Below are 16,663 nucleotides of genomic sequence, written 5' to 3'. Positions count from 1 at the left end.
ACAGATTATCAGGCAGCACGTTTTAATGATACTTTATCCCTTTGGTTTAAATAAATAAAGCCTGATCTGACCAATAATATTGCATATCTCATATGTGGTAAATAAGCTACTTTTATGGCCTTAAGCACAGCTAGAAGCCCTAAAGATCAGTTTAGGACTCTGATAAAATGACAATTATAATTATTCAGTAGATCAGTCATTTATAATTGCACTTCTGTTGATTCTTACATTTTGCACCTTTGTACATATTGGAGATTTTCGTAAGAGATACCGATCACACCTGTTGGTCTCCTTTATAGATACCCCTCACATCTACTAAATAATGGACAGTTTACTTTATTAATTTAATATACATGATAACACCATCACTTATTGCATTATTTCATAATTCAGATGTCCAGAGGGTTGAGGCCACAGTCAAGAAGCATCTCTTTGTGTTGCTGATGGATGGAAAGGGCTTGCTTTGTCCACTGCAGATCAGCTGTATTAAGCTTAGAGAGCAGCTGATCAAGACAGGACTGTTATGAGTAAAGAGAAAGTTAAGAAAGAACATGAATTTGTGAGAGCAATGTCAGATATTGCAAATCGTAGAAGTAAAACCGCAAGCTAACCAGCGAATACTTAACTACCAAACCAATATTTTATAGCCATCATGTGGCTTACTAAATCTGGATTGAGGAAATTGGGACTCTGTGGCGTAGCTAGGGGGGGGGGCGGGCAAAGGGGCCAGTTTGCCTCAGGGGTCACTTTTGTGGGAGTGCTGCGAAGAGCTAATAGCCTGTTACAAGGGGCCCAGGAATTGGCCAACTGGGCACTTATTTACCAAAGCAGAGTAGGCACCTGCTTACCTAGACAGCAGATGTCTATTCAAAATTTACCGGCGGGAGAGAGGGAAGGCGGCGAGAGAGCGCCAATATTCTTCTAGTTCCTCACTGGACTCCAGGGAGAAGATCCCCACTGGATCCCAGGAAGAGGACCCACACCAGCTCTCCAAAAGGTAGGAAGGCTGGAAGGGAAGGAAAAAATAAAGCCAAAAGAAATAAAATGTATTTATTATTGTGTGTGTGTGTGTGTGTATGTCACTGTGTGTAGGAGAAAATGCATGCAGAGGTTGTCACTGTGTGGGACAGCTGGATGGCATCCCAACTCTAACCCTCCTATATATGTGCCCTGACCCCTGCTTCACTCATTTTCAATGTATAAGACACATTAGTGAAGTTGGGGGGGAGGTGTTGCCCAAATATTGTTTCCTTAAAATAAAAATGATTGTAATGTGTTTGTATTCCGAACACTATGGTGTCAGGAATACAAACACATATTCCCGACACTATGGTGCTGTTGTAGCTGTTTAGGCCCCTAGCACCACTCGGATCGCTCTGAAAAAGTTGTTTTGTTTTACTCACCTTTTGTCCCATGATGTAACTGAAGTTGGCTCCGCCTCAATCAAGATGAACTAAGCCAATCCACAGGAAAGCAGTTGGAGGTTAGTGCACATGCACAACAAAATGCTGTGCTGTGCCTATTAGCATCTCCTCGTAGAGATGCACTGAATCAATGCATCTCTATGGCGAGGTTCAGTGACTCCATACAGAGCGTGAATGCATTTACAAGCAGTATGCAAAGATTCTCGATACAACTCAGAAGATTACTTACATGCAGCAAAGTCTCATATTCTTTCTCCATATTCTCCACCTCAATCCGTAGGTCTGTGATCTCCGCCTCTTTCTCTGCTGCTTTACGTGCAGATTCCTCCTGAAACATTCGCAGTTCATTCTGGGATTTACCTGGATATGTGCAAGAAAAACAGAGAAGGACATTTTATGTGTATAACATGAATATATACACATGTAAAACTTTCATCTGACCGATGAAGGTTGTTTTGTTAAAATGGAAAAGGCTGGAATGTTCAGCGTTTTCTCATTTCACTTTAGTCACTAAGTCAGGAACATATCAAGTGCCTCTCTATTAATATAAAATAGATGCAAATTAATGGAGGAGACACAACTGCTTGCTGTTTGACCAAGTGCAAGTCAAAACATAGCTACTTTGTTCTTAACAATGTTCTAAAAGCTACAAGTCCTTCAAGCAGCTTGCTTTTCCATTGTTGTAGATACAGGGTGACTATAAGCATTAGGTTAGCCTTGGAGTTGCAGGCACCTGCCAAACGTGATGGGAGATTATGTGAGCCATGAGTACAGTTTCAAAGTGGGTGAAAAGACGGACGTTTAATTTGTTGACTTGTGTATTTCAAACCTGTTCCTTTGGTACACCACATCCTCTGTGCAATAATCAGCAAGTCTGCCATTTCTAACACAATATCGAGCAGTTACTGGAGATCACATGTTTGCTGTGTATATACATTTACACAAATTCTGTTCAATTTGTAAGAGCAATAACAATCTTTTTGTATCCGCTCTGTAGGTTTAACCCCTTAAGGACACATGACATGTGTGGCATGTCATGATTCCCTTTTATTCCACAAGTTTGGTCCTTAAGGGGTTAAAGCCATGGCTTACTTTATGCGGTTTGTTAATGTTCAATGCAGCTGCAGCATATTTCGAATTTGTTATTTACAGCCAAGACCCTCTGTAGAGCAGGTTAGTTAATATAAAAGCCATATTTAGCAAAAACTAAAACCACCGAGTAATACAGCAGTTCAGATTTGTTGATATATGAAACTCTTATACATCTAAACAGAAGTTACCCAAATAAATCTCCAAACTCACCAAGTTTCAATTTCAGTTCTGCAACCTCTTCTTCCAGAGACTGGATGTGTTCTGAGCTTTCAAGCTCCAAGTTCCGATGCTTACGCGTCATTTCTAAGGGTAACAAAGGGAGACCATGTTTTCACTTGAAGTCTGTCATTCTGCATAACCTGCATACCTTATGTTGTGAATGAAAATATGTTGTTCAGAGCTTTATTACTGCCTTTTTTTTATTGCATTTACCCTGAAAGCAACCATAAGATAACTTTCTTTTAAGAATAACATTTTGAATGCAGTTAATGGGTGATCTGAAGCAAGGGGATTTCCTTCTAAAGGAGATATGTGTCTAAATGGATGGATCAGGGCCTAAATGGACTGAACCCACTTTCAACACACAATGGCACACACAATGGCATACACCGAGCTTCATTTACGTTAAAGAAATACTCTAAGCACCAAAACAAGGTAAATTTGCTCAATTCCAAGAGTAAAATTATTTTTGTTTATGTTTATGAAGTCCAAGCCTCACCTCCCATGACTGTCACAACCCCACTATGAATTTTGTTCTTTAAATTTTTAATCAGATCTTACAGCATAGAGTGTTTACTTCAGAAGTTCGTATCTCCTGCTCTATTAATTGAACTTTAATCACACACAGGAGGCTCCTACAGCCTATCAACCTGGCAAGAGATAGGAAATTATAAATTAAATACACTGTGCAATAAAGGAAGCTAAAATCTTTAGACACAAGAAGTGTGTAGGGAGCCTGTGTGAGTTACAGCTAGTGAAGGTGTGGCTAGTTAATTTAACTAAAGTAGTTTTGGTACTTAGAGTGTCCCTTTCAAGCACACTTTAATGCTTATCTTGTGTTGGTTTGGGAGAACCTAAATTACAGACCACACAGCAGTGACAAAGGGAGACATGCCAGTCCTCCACAATAGCCATTCTACACTAGACACCAAAAACAGCAGAACAGCAATCACATTCTTAGCTGATCCCAAACAAACTGACAAGATCTGGAAGCAGTAGAACTGGCCAGATCTGGAAGGAGATTAATTTATTTGAAAAGCAATCTGTACAAATGCACTACTGTTCTATTATGTTTATACTCAAGCTAAACATTGTGTTTTTAAAATAAATATTACACAAGGATTTTTAATTTTATTTTAACACCTTAAGGACACATGACATGTGTGACATGTCATAATTCCCTTTTATTCCAAAAGTTTGGTCCTTAAGGGGATAAACAAAAAGTGCATGGTAATAAAGATAGTTACAAGAATGCATAACTAGGATAGAGATTATGATTTATGTGTCCAAAACCATCAAATGTGTTAAAGAAACTGATACAAGGATCAGCCAAAGTCAGATATGTCATGTTGGACATCATGAATAGTATATGTGAAACTGCACTCACTCCCACAAATCTGAGCCAGGGTTCTTGCTGAGCCGGAATCAAACACCAGATTTCCAAACATTAGTTAAATAATAGGGGTCCAGGCACTCCTTGGTTCAAGACAGGCACTTTATTGAGAACCACAACAGCAACGTTTCGACCCCAGAAGGTATCAAGCTTGACAAAGACCTTCTGGGGTCGAAACGTTGCTGTTGTGGTTCTCAATAAAGTGCCTGTCTTGAACCAAGGAGTGCCTGGAACCCTATTATTTAACTTGTGTTGGACATCATGGGAATTGCTGTAAATAAACCATTGCTTACTGTACAGAACAAGAAGAGCAGACACACATGGCACAAATAATTTGGGAATTTTAGAAGGGTAATTCTGCCTGTTAGAATTTAAACTTGAGTACCAGGATCCATCTGATTGGAATTAGCACATCGCTAGCAATGCTACCAAGTTATCCAGCAATTGTAATTACTTGACCTGTGAATTTTAAATAAAGTTTAACTAGACAAGATGAAAATATAGCTGAGTTGGATACTATTTTAAATTCAGCAATTTAGGCCTTAACTTTGTTGTTTTTTTTTTTTAATCCCCACCCCGGATTAGAGTAAAAAACTTAATTTATTCATGATGACTATCTCAGTCTTGTTTGAATAATACATTTTTGAATGTATGTAATTTATGATTATCAACAACTACATAATGCAATACCAAGTGGTTGATGACAAGTATATATACAAGTAAAAGAGCAAATAATTACATAAACAATGTAAGTATTTTACCAACTCACTTCACTAAACTATGAAGTGTACCAGATTGAAGTGGAAATTGTAAATCGTAGGCTAAAATAGAGGATTTAGAAAAATTCTCTATGTATGCTCCAGTCATACCTTGGCTATTTTAGCCTTAATGTTGCAATTCGAAGATCAGCACAATACATTTTAGAGATTATTGAATTACCGCTGTATATAGCCTGTTTCTCATCTCTCTCCCCTTCAATGTCACTTTGCAGCACCTGTAATTTCTCTTGCAATTCCTCTTTGAGTTCTTGAGCCCGCCGGGTCACATGTCTGCGCAGAGCTGTCAATGGGAAAAAAATAGGATCTCACACACAATGTGTATAAAAAAAAAAATCAAAATAAGTGAAGTAAACAAGGGTATTCAGTGAAGTTTGAAATGTCAGTAATTCAAATTGAATTTAACATTTTAGACTGAATTAACTGAAATGGCAAAATGGAAGCGGAGATTTTTGGGGTTATTTGAATTTGGATATTTGGGCCTAAAATATGAAGCTCACATTTCATTTCCAGCAATTGACACTTGTGTGATTAATTCTGATAGTGATATGGTACAGAAAAAAGAACCGTGTACTACAGTGACAGACACTTAAATGTGCAAAAAATAAACTAAAAATAGGGCAATTTACATGCAATATTAGCCAAAATATTTGCTATGTATTATACAGGAAAAATTCCTGTATAATTCTTCGGCCTGGGGACCTCTACTCAAAAGAGGGACTCAAGTCTCCTTTGGTAACATTGGACCTTGGGACTTCAATCATTGTTAGTGTTCAGTGGAAAGGATGCATTGTGCTTGGCCTGTGCTTCCTTGTAATAATTAGTAGATAAACAGACAGGCAGACATAATATACTCGTCGATGCACTGTTGACCTCCAATTGACGAAAAAATATATAATTACTGCGTACTAATTTTGATATTTACATTTTTTGCGCTAATCTCACCCAGGGAGTAATTAGATAACTTTAAATACAATTTTATCTGACAAAATGAAGCTTACTTTGTCAGAAAACATCCATACCCCCAAAGCTAGGATAAAGAACTACAACACAGCAGAATATGTTTCGTCATTGTTCTTAATGACTACTTAAATTCGCACAGCATGTTACATCTATATGGACATGAAAGGGTTTTCTACAGTCCTGCGATTTATAGTTGTCCTTGGACACACATAATGGGATGTCAGTATTGGACTGGCATTTGCAGTTTTAAGTAATATTACACTGTTGCGTATAATCAAATTTTAAATTACTCGCACATTATGCAACATGAAATACTGACTAAGACCGGGCAACGTCACCAGGAGTCTCACTCCCACTTACCCAAATGATCCTGTAAAACATCCACTTCCAAAGCTGCTCTACGGTACTGTTCCTCAATTGAACCTAAAGAAAGTAGTGAAGATCTGTATTAATTGATATCCATAACAGCCATGCAGAGGTCCACAAAAAATATATATATCCACCATTACCTGATCCATCCTTTTGCTTTTTTGTCTTCTTTTTCTTTTGAGCTTTTCCCTTTAGCTTAGGTGGCATTTCTAAAAGAGAGACACAAAGAATTAATAAGATAACAATATAATAAACCGTTTAAATAACGAATGGTAAATTATTTGAGACACCTTTACAATTGCACACGTAATAATCTAACAGCCACGCAATGTTTTTTTCAGTTTTCTTTTATTTCATAGGGCTTTAGGATATTTATGTTTATTGTTAAACCATCTTTTTTGCAGAACTAGTCAAATCTTAATCTTAATTTTTGATGGAGAATATTCCAGTCCCCTCCAGTGGGGCTACAATAAAATTCAATGGGTTTTTGTCTAATCAGTGGTGGTGGGGGGGGATTCATAGCATCCAGACCACTTCATTGATGTTTAGTGGTCTGGCTGCCTATAGAGTCCCTTTAAATGTAAGGTCAGAGCAGCCAAATTTACAGAACTGACTTAAAAAAAAATTCTAGTTTGGCTATTTTGACCTTAAATTTTAAATTCCCTTTTAATTCTTATTTTAGCCAATAACTCTATTTGCCATTCCTCCCAGCACTGGATGAAAGAGCCACACACATAGACCCTTACACAGCAATTTATATACACAGCTTTCCTATACACACACACAGCACCTGTGTATGTTGAAAACTTTCACATTTAAAACCTTGCTATGTATCTGGGAAGAAATCACAAATCAACTTTATTATCAGGGGAAAATGAAATGTGGTTTGTACTCCGTGAACAAGAAAGTGTTGTTATATAATGAGACATGGTCCCCTTGGTTTATTTAACTCATCAATGAAGAACCCCCAACGGGATAGTGCTTGAGTATTTTGATACTTTTTAGATCTCAGACCTCCAAATCTTTCTTTTTTTTTTCTTAGTTCTGTATGGAAATGTTAGTGTATTTTGTATGAATATACAGTAAAAAGTATAAATAAGTGATATTAACCTTATATAACCGATGGCGGAGCACTAATAATGTGATAATATAGATCAGAGGTTAATAAACTTACCCTTTAATTGTTAGCCTTATGTAAAACTTAAATGCAGAAAAACATTTAAAAATTAGAAAACATATATAGTGCAGATGGTACCATATAGTGACAAAAAACAAAAACAATCAATAATGTGAAAAAATACATTCACATCAACCTGAGCCTTACGTCTATGGCTCAGTATTGTCGCCTCAGTGCTCTTTAAGGTAGCACTCTAACTCTCTTCCAGGATAATGTACCCTTAAAGGGACACTATAGGCACCTGGACCACTTCAGCTCATTAAAGTGGCCTGGATGCAGTGTCCCTATTGCACTTATTACTGCAATGTTAAACATTGCAGTTCTGCAGAAACTGTAATGTTTACATTGTAGCACTAAGTCTGCCTCCAGTGGCTGTCTCACACACAGCCACTGGAGGTGCTTCCTGGATCGAAACGGACCTTTGGTCCGGTAAATGACGCTGGACATCCTTACACTCTGCATGAGGACATCCAGCGTCAGATCTTTTCCCCATAGGAAAGCATTGTCCTATGGGGAGGTCTAATGTGGCATTTGGTGCGCATGTGCACCAGCGTCCGCTCATCGCGGGACGTCGGAAGGAGGAGCCGTGATCCATCGCCGAGGGACATAGGCACTGGGATCAGGTAAGTAAGGGTTTTTAACCATTTACTTAAGGGGGGTGCGGGGTTGAGGGAGCTATAGTGCCAGGAATACAGCTTTGTATTCCTGACACTTGTAGTATCCCTTTAATGATAGGAAAATAGAGAAAACACGATAGTGTAATACTGGCATACAGAGTGAATGTTGAACCAAGGTGATGTAATGCCACTCACATGACTCCTAAACTCACATGAGCCCTAAACTGGGAGTCTCTGCGAGAATACGCTGCTATATTTATTATGTATGAATGTGTGTGAATAAATTGTCTTGTTTTTTTACTGAGGGATCTGTCCGGTGTATGCTGACTAGAAACTTTTTTTTTTTCTTATTAAATCACTTAAACTGACCTTTACATGTATATTTTTGTCATATAAACTAATAAGACTTTCTAAAAAAAAAACAAAAAAAAAAACCTTGTTATGTATCACCAGCACTATACTTGTCCCACTGTCTGTTTTGGGATGGCTCAGGGTGTTAGGCATTGTTGGTAGGCAGTTCCAGCCAATGGGTGGTGTGGAGGGACCAGAAGGGGGGATAATAAACAAAACGACTAGAGGAATCAGAGAGAGATGTGAGGAAAACTCAAAAGATTGAGACACATATCAAACCCTTCAGCTGTGTTCTTATAGCAGCTACAATAAAACCCAAATGATTTTATGGGTTCAAATGCCCACTGCCTGTCATTTACCAATAGAGAGAATGGGGGCACAATCACTCACACCTTCCCTCTACAGCGACATCTAGTGACGGATTATAGAAATACATATATAAAATAGATATCAATCCAGCAGCAGCTGTAACCCTGATATCATGCTCCCGCGTCTCACCTGTATTCTAACCGAATCAGTCCTGCTACAGAACACCGGCGGAATGTCTCCTTCTTCCCAAGCTGTGCTAAGTCCAGTGACAAGGCTCGTGTCCAATGGGATCAGAATACGAGATCCCGCCCCTCGCTCTGTGTCCAATCAGCGCAAGGAATGAATGTGTTTACAAGTCGCCTGGATGCGGCCATGGCAACGCTCAAGCTTCATCTTGCAGCCAAAGGAAAACTATTTCAAGTTAATATTGTCAGAATTCCCTTATTATTTCCGATTTTTACCATTAACACGCACATGCAATCACATTCATTTTATTGTAAATCACCTAGATGTGTACAGTGGATTCCCTTTTGTATGCAGAGTCAATAAAACAATATAAAGAAAGCGATAGAGAGTCAAAAACAAACATATGACATACTCATAACAGTAAGTTTTAATCATTGATACAGTTTTTGGGGTGGTGAGGTGCAGGGGGCTTGTAAAGGGAGCATACACTGATAACTCATACATACCTGTTTGGTTTATTTTCACTTTATAAAAGACTTGCCAATAAATAAAAAAAAATTATATAATATATATATATATATATATATATATATATTTGTGTGAAGGGCTCATGATGGCAAAGAGAAATAAGACCTAATAAGTGTAGGATGGTATAAAAGTAGCAAGTCGGTTGTGGTGTGCCGAAACCGACGATGAGGTAGGCCTGAAAATAAAGAGGGCCTACCAAGAAGAAATGTAAGAAAAAGGAGTTGATAAAGAGGTGTGGGTGGGAGGGTGATGCAACGCTGACCTCGAAGGTATGGAGCCAGGTAAGGGGTGTCCCTTAAGTAGGGAAGGGGTGTGTCATACGCCCCTCCCACAAACACAGGCCAAAAGGCCTTACTACTTGTGTGAAGGGCTCATGATGGCAAAGAGAAATAAGACCTAATAAGTGTAGGATGGTATAAAAGTAGCAAGTCGGTTGTGGTGTGCCGAAACCGACGATGAGGTAGGCCTGAAAATAAAGAGGGCAAAAATAGAAGTTTCAACATTTTAATACAAACTACCAATATACAACTTAACAAGACATGTTCTGAAAAGCATTCCTTACTTCTTGTACAGGGTTAGGAATGTACCGTGTGTAAGCGGATGATTTCCAGCGCCCCAGTGTCTTGATAACATGAACCGGTATGTTAACACTGGAGGCTGTGGAGGCCGCTCCTATGCGGAAGGAGTGGCCTGAATAGTTAGCTGGCTTGAGTCCCAGCTGTGTTAGTAATGACCTAACGTGGGTCATGAAGTTGGTAGTAGTGAGAACTGAACCTCGTAGAACAAAAAGTGGTTGTGATGGTGGTGCCTTGAGACTCTCTGTATAAGAGTCCAGTATTTGGACGGGGCACCAACTGTTGTGAGTCGGATAGTATTTAACCTCTACGGGTGGAGCGTGTTGACTGTTTTTTGAATGAGGTAGTGTCAGGATATAATAGTCCATGTGTTTGGTTAAGTGCGAATGAAGCAGTAGGTGAGTGGATTGTGTTGTATTGATGGCGGTAAACTCTCTAGGTCTCAGAAACCCATAAAAAGCCACATAAATAGCTGTTTTGATGACTAGTGTTGTGTTGAAGGAGAAGGGTTTTAGATCTAGTAGTTGTGATAATTTCTTAAGGATATGAAAATCTATAGGAAGCCTCTGTGCTGTATGCGGGGGTTCGGATCTTTGTATACCCCTAAGGATGTTCTTGATTTGGTATGATGACATGAAACTTGAGTTGTTGGGTTGTAAGGTCAGCATGTGATGTTGGATGCCTGTAAGATATAGTTTGATTGTGTTGTAAGAAAGTTTGAGTTTGAGGTGGCAAAAAGAGGCAAAACCTAAAAAAGATGTCATGATGAATGGTTGTAATATGTTGTGTTCCAACAGGAATCTTTTGAATAAACTGAAAGCTCTGTTGTAGGTTTTCCTGGTATTTGTAGATAGAGCTAGTTGGGACAAAGTTCTGCAATGTTGCATGATAACGTCTAGTCCATTGTTAGCTGATGGAACAGTGGAGTGGCCGTGGCTGTGAGCGCGGCTGATGGGAGAAGTTGATGAAAGGCCTGGAATTTAAAACGAGACAAATTATCAGCTGCCTCGTTACAAATACCTGGAATATGAACACAGTGCAAGAAAAAATTATGACATGCTGCCAACCAAGTGAGTTTCCTCAAAAATCTCATGATAGTAAGGGAGTTGGAGCGACCTTTGTTGATAATGGAACAGGTTGCTTGGTTGTCTGAGTAACACCTGACTGATGAACCTGTCCATAGATGTCCCCATGCCACGGCAGCCGCCACGATGGGATATATCTCGAAAAGAGCTGAGGTAGAGAAAAAACACTCCAGGTCCTGCACCTCTGAAGGCCAGCTACCCCAAAGCCATTCGTTCCCAAAAATTGCTGCAAAACCTGTGGTAGACGCCGCGTCTGTCCAAACAGTAGGAGAAGTGTCAGACAATTGAGGGAGGAACATGCTTTTCCCGTTCCAGGAGTTTAAAAAGTTTCTCCACATGAGAAGGTCTGCCGTGGCTTGGGTATCTAGGGTCAATCTGTGTGCATCATGTAGAAACCGTGGGAACATGCTGAGGAGACGTGATATGAAAGCACGGCCTTGAGGTATAATACGCATGGCAAAATTGAGTGACCCCAGTAAAGATTGTAATTCTTTGCGATTGCAAGTGCGTAGTTGTATATAGAGGTTGATGTTTGTCAGAATGTTTTCTACCTTGGTGCGTGGTAGGCTAGCTTGCATGTTGGCTGAGTCTAGCATGATGCCCAGGAAAGTGATGATGGTATCTGGGCCTTCGGTCTTGGTAGGGGAGACTGGGACCCCCAACTGGTTGAATAGGCTGACAGTCTCTTTCAGGCTAGTGGGAGGGGAAGAATTCTCCTCGACCATTAAGAAATCGTCCAGATAATGTATGACTGTAGGGCATCTGGATATATTGAGTAGTAACCAGCATAGGATTTCGGCAAATGTGTCAAATATGGCTGGACTACTTTTAGAACCAAAAGTTAGTCGTGAGAAAAAGTAGTAGTTCCCTTCCCACTTGATGCCATGTAGGTGCCACAGTGTGGGGTGGATTGGTAGTAGTTTGAATGCATTTGTTATGTCGGTCTTACTGAGCCATGCACCGACTCCTGCCTGTAAGATAGCCGTAATGGCGTGGTCTATAGTGGAATATTGCAGGGAGAATTCCTCCGATGGTATTAAGGAGTTGAGGCTGGGAGTGGTAGAGGTGTGTGGTGCCGACAAATCGATAATAAGTCTCTGCTTGTTGGAAGATTTTCCTGTGACAACCCCGATAGGGTTTGTCCTCCATGTAGTGAAAGGAGGGGATTGAAAAGGTCCCAATAAAAAACCTTCTGACACTTCTTTAGCTATGAGTGTGTCAACTGCTGTAGGGTTGTGTTGGGCGGATTGTAGATTTGGACATTCCAGGATTCCTGAAGGCATATGTATGATACCTGTGTGGAATCCTTCTGATAGACCAGAGATTATGAAATCTACTAAATGTGTAGATGGATGCTGTGACAGAAATGTCGCAAGTAGGGATATGTTGATAGACGTTAGGTACTGTTTGGGATACATTTTATTGGGACACATGATTTTTGCATGTGCCCTGAAACATTTTGAGCATATATGCAACAAACGACAACCGCTGTAATTACATGTACCAACATTAAAGTTATTACATATCTGGGATTTGCCCAGAAACTTGATAGGTCTACCCAGTTTGTCTTTAGCTATTTTCTCCGTAGGACCAGCGGAGCTAGGTCCTTGCACGTGGGTATGCTCGTTAGCAGTGGTGGGACAAAAATTTGCAGAATGAGACATGGAGGAGCAGTATGCACAAGCCGGTGTCCTTAGCCCTGCAAAGTGTCTGCAGAAAATCACTGTGTCTATCTTACTCCAGTTGGACCTTGTCCCGTACTGTGAGAAGGCGCCTGACACTTTTGCAGAAAAAGATCTATGGTAATCGTAGAATGCCGATCCACCATATTTATTGCCCAGGTCCACCAGCTTGTGCATATACATGTCAAATTCCTCACGCCTGTGTGGGTAAACGGCACATATGACATCCCGGTAGATGCCAAAAGCCAACACAAATTCCGGGATGGTGAGTTTCCTGTTTAGGCGTGCATCCCTGGACTTTACCACCACAGAAATATCCTCATACGCATAAGTTTTATGCTCCACCACATCCTGGGAGGCAATTAGTAGTGCAGCTAAGTTGACATCTTTACCTTCCAGGATGTCTTTCTTAAGGTGCTCAGGTATCATATGGGCAGGGTTAACCTCCTGCTCGTCAGAGGTGGTGGCTGGAGAAACTAGTGGCAACTCGACCAGTGGCGGAGGGGTCACAGTGACTGACCCAGCCAAGGTAAGGGCTGTGGTGACCGATTCCAGTTTCTCCAGCCTGGAGTTTACCTTGCCCATGGATGACATGAGGGATGTAAGCATGCCATGTATATCTGTCGGGTTAGACTGGCTAGTCCCTTCCCCTGCATCAGAGTTATCAGTTGAGGTGTGCAACAGTTTGTATAGTTCCGCTTTCCTGGCAGTCGCGGGGAAAGGAATGTGTCGTCTCCTGAGTTCGTTAGTTATGCGAGGGATTGTCCAGGACCTGAATGATGCAGGACTAGCCATGTCTTCTTCCGGTGGTGGGGAGTTTGGTCTAGCCGGAGTGCTCGGGATGGAGAAATCCTCTACCCCTTCTTGAGACATACTAGATGAGAAAATATACCGTTAGTGTTGAAACCCAGGGGATGTACTGGCGGGCTAATTATGCCGTGTGAGGCGAAAAAATTAATCTTGTCCTTTGGTGACAGGTGAGGCCCTGCTATTTGCCAAGTGGCTATGAGAGGCTCTATCTATGCGTTGGCGCGAGGGAATATTGAGGCCACCCATGTAGTGGCAGGAATTCGTAGGCCTCTCGGTGACAATAAAAGAAAAACAGGGGAAGGGAGTGACAGGTGACGCCCTCTCTAAACTTTGCGAGGCGGCTAACTAACGTGTGGCTCGAGGGGTGTATGCCTCCGAAATGTTTGAGGCGGGGTGTTGGCCTCGCGGACCTCTAAACTATAGGCGGTATGCCAAGAGGGGAGATACCTATTTGGGCCTATACCCCTAACTGCCAGTACTCTACGTCCTATTTAGGGAGAACGTATGTGACACGTGAGCAGGCTTACGTACCTGCTAGTATGTATACGTATATGGTGCGTAAGGTATAGAAAACCTGGATAAACCTAAAAGGGTAGAAATAGATATGATAGTATGAGAAATGGATCCTGTGATACTAACGTAGACTAGATATGCTGTGGTTGATTTTATTAACCGTATGTGTTGAAGGGGAACAATTAGAGTAAGGAAGTACCCCGCCTGATTTATTATGGAGAAAAACCGTAACGCAGGATTAGCTTGTAGTGTCTACATATAATGTGTATACCTGGTGACCAAATTTAAAATATATATATGGCCGTGCTACTGTAATAATCGTAGTGCAGGGAGTATGAGTTTAAACTATGAAAATTGACCATATGCAGAAAGCAGTGGCGTACATACCGGGGTCGCAGGGGTCGCGGCTGCGACCGGGCCCGGCCCACCAGGGGGCCCGGCCGCCCTGCGACCCGGTATGTACCCACAGGGCCAGCCTCTTCTCCTGGGGGGCCCAAGAGCCGGCCACCTCCGGGCCCCCCGAGGCTGGCCCTGCTGTCACCAGGCTGGCGGGCGCGCGAGGGAGCACTCTCCCCTGGGTGCTCCCTCTTCAGCTCCCTCGCGCACCGCACTGAAACCGGAGCCGGAAGATGACGTCATCTTCCGGCTCCGGTATCAGTATGCGGTGCGCAAGGGAGCTGAAGAGGAAGCACTCAGGGGAGAGTGCTCCCTCGCGCGCCCGCAGGACCAGCCAGCCAGCCAGCCAGCCGGGTGACAGCACTGGACCCCAGGGAATCTTCTCAGCTCTCCCACAGGTAAGGAGGCTGAGGGGATAAAAAAATAAATACAAAAAAAACGTGTGTGTGAGTATGTTAGTGAGTGTGTGTATGTTAGTGTGAGTGTGCGTATGTTAGTGTGAGTGTGCGTATGTTAGTGTGAGTGTGCGTATGTTAGTGTGAGTGTGTGTTAGTGAGAGTGTGTGTTAGTGAGAGTGTGTCTTAGTGAGAGTGTGTCTTAGTGTGAGTGTGTCTTAGTGTGAGTGTGTCTTAGTGTGAGTGTGTCTTAGTGTGAGTGTGTCTTAGTGTGAGTGTGTCTTAGTGTGAGTGTGTCTTAGTGTGAGTGTGTCTTAGTGTGAGTGTGTTTTAGTGTGAGTGTATCTTAGTGTGAGTGTATCTTAGTGTGAGTGTGTGTTAGTGAGTGTGTGTTAGTGAGTGTGTGTTAGTGAGTGTGTGTTAGTGAGTGTTAGTGAGTGTTAGTGAGTGTGTGTTAGTGAGTGTGTGTTAGTGAGTGTGTGTTAGTGAGTGTGTGTTAGTGAGTGTGTGTTAGTGAGTGTGTTAGTGAGTGTGTTAGTGAGTGTGTTAGTGTGAGTGTATGTTAGTGTGAGTGTATGTTAGTGTGAGTGTATGTTAGTGAGTATGTTAGTGTGAGTGTATGTTAGTGAGTGTATGTTAGTGTGAGTGTATGTTAGTGTGAGTGTATGTTAGTGTGAGTGTATGTTAGTGTGAGTGTATGTTAGTGTGAGTGTATGTTAGTGTGAGTGTGTGTTAGTGTGAGTGTGTGTTAGTGTGAGTGAGTGTGTGTGTTAGTGTGTGTGTGTGAGTGTTAGAGAGTGTGTGTGTGAGCGTGTGTTAGAGTGTGTGTGTGTGTTTTAGTATTAGAGTGTGTGTTAGTGTGTGTGTGTGTGTGTGTTAGTGTGCGTGTTCGTGTTAGAGTGTGTCTGTGTGCGTCTGTTAGTGAGTGTGTATGTATGTTTGTCACTGAGTGTGTGTCTGTCAGTTAATGTGTGCGTGTGTGTCTTAAGCACTTACCTTTCTCCAGCGCCGGACTCCCTTGGCGCTGGGGATCTCTCCGCCCCGATCCGCCTCTCAGCTCCGAATGCGCATGCGTGGCAAGAGCCACTCGCGCATTCAAACCGCCCATAGGAAAGCATTACTCAATGCTACTCAATGCTTTCCTATGGACGTTCAGCGTCTTCTCACTGTGATTTTCACAGTGAGAATCGCAGAAAATCCTCTAGCGGCTGTCAATGAGACAGCCTCTAGAGGCTGGATTAACCCTCAGTGAAACATAGCAGTTTCTCTGAAACTGCTATGTTTTCAGCTGCAGGGTTAAAACTAGAGAGACCTGGCACCCAGACCACTTCATTGAGCTGATGTGATCTGGGTGTCTGTAGTGGTCCTTTAAGTGTATGTGTTTATGCATGCACTGGCGTACATACCGTGGTCGCAGGGGTTGCAGCCCTGCGACCAGGTTCCCGCCGCCATGTGTTGCGGCCCCAGCCCGCGCAGAGTAAGCGCGCGCGCGGGGGGGGGGGCCCCACGGATCAGTTTTCGCACCGGGGCCCCATGGGTTGTGTGTACGCCACTGGCAGAAAGGTAGACGTATGAGAGGTTAAACCAAAAGTGTGATTCAAACCTGAAAGTGTGAGATGTTGGGACCGTGTTCTGTATACACGATATATCGTTTGAGTATATGCAGAAAGGTCAGGAAATGTAGGTGCCATGTAAACGGGTGTACATGGTAGTGACAACGTAATATACACAATTAATTTAGAGAAAACTTTATCACATATATATACACATTATACCTATTCCTGATTAATTATCTGAGTTTCT

General features: G+C 41.9%; 1 protein-coding gene across 1 annotated transcript; it reads right to left on the bottom strand.

Annotated features, from left to right (window-relative positions):
• Positions 1 to 230: 230 nt before the first annotated feature.
• Positions 231 to 8,974, bottom strand: DRC12 (dynein regulatory complex subunit 12 homolog). The gene is made up of 7 exons (XM_063435870.1): positions 8,880 to 8,974; positions 6,377 to 6,445; positions 6,228 to 6,290; positions 5,068 to 5,187; positions 2,727 to 2,819; positions 1,654 to 1,784; positions 231 to 518 (listed from the first exon to the last, which is right to left on the bottom strand). Exons 2-7 carry the CDS (start codon positions 6,441 to 6,443, stop codon positions 390 to 392), a joined length of 603 nt encoding a protein of 200 aa, XP_063291940.1. The 5' UTR covers positions 6,444 to 6,445; positions 8,880 to 8,974; the 3' UTR covers positions 231 to 389.
• Positions 8,975 to 16,663: the final 7,689 nt, after the last annotated feature.

This window comes from Pelobates fuscus, chromosome 11 (genome assembly GCF_036172605.1).
Source record: "Pelobates fuscus isolate aPelFus1 chromosome 11, aPelFus1.pri, whole genome shotgun sequence".
Lineage (NCBI taxonomy): Eukaryota > Metazoa > Chordata > Amphibia > Anura > Pelobatidae > Pelobates > Pelobates fuscus.
The sequence above is the reverse complement of the archived record's forward strand: the minus strand, read 5'-3'. Positions and strand labels throughout refer to the sequence as shown.